The 6487-nt window shown below is 36.1% G+C and overlaps 1 protein-coding gene across 2 annotated transcripts; it reads right to left on the reverse strand.

The window, feature by feature from the left end:
* Nucleotides 1-245: 245 nt before the first annotated feature.
* LOC122296018 (casein kinase II subunit alpha-4, chloroplastic) lies at nt 246-6211 on the reverse strand. 2 transcript variants are annotated; one of them, XM_043105403.1, is made up of 10 exons: nt 5708-6211; nt 5325-5454; nt 4650-4844; nt 3046-3203; nt 1939-2029; nt 1510-1575; nt 1118-1200; nt 953-1016; nt 793-861; nt 246-461 (listed from the first exon to the last, which is right to left on the reverse strand). In XM_043105403.1, exons 1-10 carry the CDS (start codon nt 6130-6132, stop codon nt 402-404), a joined length of 1341 nt encoding a protein of 446 aa, XP_042961337.1. In that variant the 5' UTR covers nt 6133-6211; the 3' UTR covers nt 246-401. The 2 variants fall into 2 exon arrangements, with proteins under 2 accessions (XP_042961337.1, XP_042961342.1); XM_043105408.1 differs by lacking the exon at nt 5325-5454 and having other exon boundaries at nt 5708-5851.
* Nucleotides 6212-6487: the final 276 nt, after the last annotated feature.

Raw genomic sequence — 6487 nt, forward strand, 5'->3', positions numbered from 1 at the left:
TGACAGCCTTTTTAAGTACTGGATGATAGTTATATAGGAGCCATCAAAATCTATAACGCAAAAATCACCTTATTGGAATTTTCAATAGCTTTTCCCTTTCAAAGAATGTAGTTTGATTCAAAATAATGAAAAAAGAAACTCCGTGTGTATGTGTAAATGTTACATAAAAGGGCCGGATCGTTGGATGTTGCATTCACAACTTTGAGCCCACACAAATCATTTTCCCACAAACAAATATAAAAAGGTTTAAACAAATCTAATTAGCCATATATTATAGAATTATTCAATAAATTGACGGTTCCATTAAAACATGGCACGCCATCCTAAATCTGACCCATACTGAGTTTACAGATTCAGGGTCCTGACAAAGAAAAAGAAGACCATATCTTGACAAGCACCTACTACTGGGTACGAGTTCTGCTGCTTTCTGCATTTCTTATTGGGTAAAAAAACGGATGGCCCTGCAACATGATCACATACAAGATGTTCAACAAGCAAGAGAAAAAAGATAAAATAAAAACACAGCAGCAGAGAGTACTAAATTTAGAATAGCATGAACGAGGCCACACTAATTACACACTAGACTCTACTTCATGCTCACAGTCAAATGACGGAAAACCCTATACTCATAGGTACACATGGTCCATTATATTAGGCCAGACAACCTAACATTCATATGATGTGGTAAAGCAACAACCATGAAGTCTCACTATTATTTCTTGGTAACCGTGGTACGGTAGCAGTGTATGTTTTGGTGTATGTTTTGGTGTGTAATTGAGGGCTAAGCTTTACCATTGCTTCTTTTGCAGTAGGCCTCTCTTGGTGATCATATCGTAGCAGCTTGTCTACGAAGTCAACAGCCTACAAAAAATAGAAAGCGTGTGCATTAAAGATAGCGCTTCAAACTTGGAAAATAACAAAATCATTTATCACCAATGTTAAAAAATTATACCTCAGGAACCGCCAAATGTTGATTTTCAACATTAATGAACTTCGTCCAGGGTTTCCGGCTATGCCTATTTCAGTTCAGTAACAAAGATTTGACACTGTTAAAACAAAGGTTGCCTGGTAGCAACTTACGAAAATATTAAGTATAAAACCGTGGGATGATCCCAACCTTCCAACAAGCGCTGCAAGTTGAGGATCTAACTCTATTCGGTATTTGTTGAGATAAGCATTTAATTCATCTGTCCCCAGTACCTGTCGTATAAGAAAGCACAAACTTCAAATTAGAATCATTCTCTTTCACTTCTTTCTGACACCTAATTGTAAATATTTTATTTAAAGTTTCAGTATACTTCCTGTGGACTGGTTATGCCTATTCTATATCAATAAAATATCTTATTATTTAGAAAAATAAAAATAAATATTTTTAAGGTTTCAGATACACATTACACTAAAATATAGCAAGAACTTTTACGCAAATATCCAATCATCAACTGAATTGATTGGATAAAAGATGCAACATTGAAAACATATGTTCAAAGATCTAAAGAAAACTAGACATACCTTGGCTATTTTCACCAGCTGATCATGATTATCATGCCCATAGAAAAATGGCTCCTTGCGGAATATCTGTACAGCACAACTCTCACGAGTAAGCATCGGCATACCTTGGGTGCCAAACTTTAAAACACCCTGCCATCCGCCACCCATTGATAAATAGGCACAGAGATCAAGAAACGCTAATCTATTCACCAACAACATAATTTACACCCCCATACGTTTAAGACTTGGACGTAAAAATCCTTTTCTCATTAGTATTTGCAGGCCGTTCAAGGAAAAAATAAGCAGTGCACCATATAGTGGCTAAAGCTCTAATGAGAAAACACTAAAATGAAAGTTGATAGAGAGGAGGACCACCACGATCACTGTATACAAGGAGAATTCCAATATAAAGTAATTTGGTATGACATGTTAAAGCCTGCTTCCACTCACCATTCCAGCAAACATACAACCCAGGCTCCACAAATCTAAGGAGTAATCATAGTCTTGCAAATCCACAAGGAGCTCAGGACCTTTAAAATATCTACAAAACATATGTTGTGATGACAGGAATGAAAATTACTCCCAGTTTAAAGAAAACTACATTTTACGATCTCTATTTCATCAAAATTTAACCCATTATACATCGATATCTCAAGGACAACCATACATGCATGCGTACCTATATATACACATGGCCTCTTCATAAATGAGTGTTAAATTAATGATTCCCCTATTGAAAATATAACCTCACATCTGCACAATGTTAAGCTAAATGGCATTAATTAAGTTTAAATATTTTTACTTTCCACGTTATAAAAGCCATGAATTCAGTTTCTCTGATCCCAAGAAAAATGAAATTAATCCGAGTACACTTATCTTCTAATGTTAACAAATTACCCATTTCATTCACCTTATAATGAGAGAGTAGCTCACCAGCAACTTCTTCATGGATGAGACAAGACAACAAAGAGGAAACTTTGCTAGCTGTATTTAGTATTATCTATTCCTGCTTATTTTAGAATTACTTGCCATTTCCCATCCATAAACCTCTGATGTATCATGTTCTCTTTCGCACATGCAGAAGCCTGCAAGCTCGCACCACATGACCTCTAAAGTAACGTCAATTCATGTAACGTAAATTACCACATAGAAGTGAACCCTAAGGGACTAGACTCACAAATCCATAGAGATAAAGATTTGCAACATCAAATTCAAGATCTACAACTCCTTGTTTTAATTTTTTTCAAAAGCAAAAGGCAAATATTGTTTTTCTTTAAATTAATTATATATCATTTTTTTTATTGGCACACGCCCTTAGCCCCTAGAAATTGTTTGCATAGAAGAGTTCGAACCTTAGACCTGAAAAAGCATAACAAGAAGACCAAGGCCTTTACCAAGGCCCCTAGAAATTTATATATCATATTAATTGCCCACAAAAAGTAAAAGGAAAATCGTATAGGGCAGTTGCTTAAAAGAAATTAAAAAAATGCAGGAACTTAAATCACCATCTTTCCAAAATATATATATATATATATATATATATAAAAGAAAGCAAACCTTGAAGCAACACGGACATTATATTCTTTCTCAGGATGATAGAACTCTGCAAGGCCCCAGTCTATAAGATGAAGCTTATGCTGTTCATGATCAATCATTACATTATGGGGTTTCACATCTCGATGCATGATGCCTTGTGAGTGACAGTAATCCAGTGCCTACAAATCAATCAATAGAGTTTATTGATTAGGTTAGGAGTTACTCTTGTATACTTTCTATGTACTCGGCCAACGCGCTTTGTGTTTATTCATAAAATCTTCAATTACTTATAAAAAAGCAAATTCAATCAATAGAAATGCAATATTCCCCCAAGTTAGACAATCAAGTTAAGGTGCAGATTTTCAGAAGACTACTGGAACAAGGCGCAGAAATCTGGCTTCATCCAATGCATCAACCTTGAACAAGAAAGCAACCAGTGTTTAGCCCAACCTACAGTACCTCAGTTGGTGTTTCTCTTCTCATCTTTTTTTCTGTATGAATCCCATCACCACCGAACCTTCAAAAATCTTCCAACTCTCTCCCTCTCTCAACAAGATTTGGACAAAATCAAGCCCAGAGTTGTTCAATTTGATAGTTTTAGTTTATCTCAACTTGACAACCTTTTTTCTTATAAGAAACTTTCTTATCAATTTTGATATTTGTGGCTTTATTTATTTAATTTTGGAATCTAATGTAATTTCTATCAATTCCAGAAAAGATAGCGATATAGATTGGATCTTTTTTTTTTTTAAAAAAAAAAAAAACAATTTTATTGATCAAAGAAAGGCAAAGCCAATTGAAATTAGTTCTGATTTTGGAGCAGTAAGGTGTTACGTTTTAATGTAGGGCTCGGAAAGAAATCCTTTCTTGTCCAGTGTTTGCTATGTTATTCAAGTGATTACTTTTTTCCATTGACGCTGCAGGTTTTTTGTTTGTGGGTTTGTAGCTACATTATTCTAGGTTTTTGCTGTTATGATCTTCTATGATTAATTATTTTCTTGTCCCAGTTTGAATCTTCTTGTTTTTCATTCTACCATAGTAGTTAGTTTTTTTTTTTTTTTTAACTGCAACTTGTTTTTCTTAAGCCCTGTCTCCTTTTATATTGTTCAATGTTCTTTCATGTTTGGTTGTGTGTTTGATGCAGTCACTCTAGGGCTTTTGACTTTCGTTTTTGTAACTTGTGAACAGTCCCTGTAGTTCGCTTTCTTTGACTCAAAAATCTGAAACAATTAATATAGTCAAAGATGAAAAGGATAAAATACAACATTCTGAGTCTTTTTTTAATAAGTCATATAATGACTACTGAAATGTTTTCAGTTCCCCCTTGGTTGCTGAAATAATATTTTATAATAAAAGATGAGTAGATTTGACTTCATCATTGAACAAGCTAGCTTGAAACCCAAGTCATAAATGATAAAAGGAAAACATGGGGAAATTTTTTAATAATATAGAAACAGCAATAATTACGGCCTGGCTATATAAGTAATTCAGCATAAAAATGTATATAAGCTTCCACCGCGTATCAAAATGGATATATGGGCAAATGATTTACAAAAATTAACATAAAGGATAATTGCAACATGATCATCTTATGGACAGAGGAGAAAAGAGAATAGTATGCTTGCCTTCAGTAGCTCATAGATGTAATACCGAATATCATAGTCAGAGAATGTTGGGTAAAGCACTTTAAAATCTGTATTGTTCACACATTCAAATATAAGACTTGGGGTCTTCGATTGTTGGTCTCTAACAATATCAAGCAGCCTCACAATATTAGGCCCACCGCAAAGATTCTGTAGTATCTTTATCTCCCTCTTAATCTGCATTTTTTTTAGGGGGATATCAAAGGGGGAAAAATATCTACAGTTAGTCCCTATACCCAGCAATAAGACAAGAAAAAGTGACAACTCCTTAAGCAAATGAACACATTCCCATTCAAATTTAAATTCGACCAAAAGAGGAAGCAATCATCATAAGCATAAATTGGAGAAGCTGCGCATGAATCAAGTGTTAACCAGAATAAGATGGAAAACTTAAAAGATTCAAATATAAAATGGCTTGGTGATGCAGAATCATCGTTGTGTCTAGATGAAAAAGTATGGTAGATTGAATCAACTAGAAGATCATATCCAGGGCCATCACAAAAGCAATACCTTTTTGTTTATTAGGCATCACAAAAGTAATAGCTTTGAAATAGGATAGAACGAGAAAGTTCAAAAATCCTATATATAGCACGCAATTACAGGAAGGAAGCAATAAAAATCTGAAGTACCAAAGCCACTGAAAATGCCGCAGCTCACCTTCTTCTTCTTTACCGGTTTGAGAATTTTAATTACACATTTCTCGTTATCGATACAGTGAACACCCTCAAACACTTCACTGTATTTTCCCCGCCCAACCTTCCTCACCACCTCATAATCATCCTGCTCCCTGTACCATCATTCAATAACACTTACGAACCGTCAAACACAGATACACACATAACCCAGCTCCACGGTTAAATAGAAACCAATTTTCGAAATTCCAAACCCTAAAGTTTCCATTTTCACAATTCCTACAAACCAAATATTCCACTGCGTAAAATGATTACAGAAAATTGCATTGATGGAACAAAACAAACGCTCCAAAATTATAATAAATTTAAGAAATATGGGCGTATATCAAAGGTAGAGAGTTTGAGTACCCCCATTGGACGGTGAGGGACTCGTAGTCCCAGTACTCATTGGGGCGAACTACGTTAACATCGGCGTAAACCCTAGCCTTGGAGGGGGCGCCAGGGCGGCGGATGGATTTGCCGATTTTCTGCGCCAGGGTTTCCGAGGGTGTGGGCAGCGGGCGGAGGGGGTGGGGAGAAGGAGGTTTATACTGTTGGTGAGGGTTTTGCTGCTGCCGCTGCTGCTGCTTTGAGCGAGAGAGCGAGGTGGCTGAAGAGGCAAGGAGGCGGAGACTGAGGAAGGGGGATGATGGAGGTTGATGAGGGAAGAGGGAGAAAGAAGAGGGAGGAAGAGGTGGTGTCCAAAAGAGAGAGAGGAAGTGCCTGTGGAGATGAAGGTGGTGATTATGGCGGTGGTGGTGGGAGAGGGTGAAGTGGAAGGGCCTTATGGCCATCAAATCTTTGGAAAATAACCAAAAAGTAGCACCATGGATTCCCCGAGGACCCTCTCATACCCCCCCCCCCCCCCTTTCTTTCTTTTTCCTTTCGTCTTTTTCTTTTTCTTTTTCTTTTTCTTTTGAATTTTTTGGGCTTAAGTTTTCAATTTCTTTTTGAAATCTCCTTCTTTAAGTTGTTTCGTACGTCAGCCGACTCACCCTTTAGAAAAACGGTTGAATGGATGTCACGTGTTCAAAGGATGAAAGAAAGGACGTTGTTAGACTTACGTTTTTTTTTTTTTTTTTCAACTATTTAAACATTTTTTAAAAATAAAAAAGTCACATATTTATTTAAAAATACTTGCTTAACTAT

This window comes from Carya illinoinensis, chromosome 2 (assembly GCF_018687715.1).
Source record: "Carya illinoinensis cultivar Pawnee chromosome 2, C.illinoinensisPawnee_v1, whole genome shotgun sequence".
Classification (NCBI taxonomy): domain Eukaryota; kingdom Viridiplantae; phylum Streptophyta; class Magnoliopsida; order Fagales; family Juglandaceae; genus Carya; species Carya illinoinensis.

Excerpts from the sequence above, each read along its gene's own strand:
- LOC122296018 (XM_043105403.1), bottom strand. The coding sequence starts at position 6,132 with ATGGCCATAAGGCCCTTCCACTTCACCCTCTCCCACCACCACCGCCAT. Across the intron at positions 4,845-5,324 it reads AACCGGTAAAGAAGAAGAAG|ATTAAGAGGGAGATAAAGAT; the intron begins GTGAGCTGCGGC and ends AAAAAAATGCAG. Across the intron at positions 462-792 it reads CTACTGCAAAAGAAGCAATG|GGCCATCCGTTTTTTTACCC; the intron begins GTAAAGCTTAGC and ends ATCATGTTGCAG.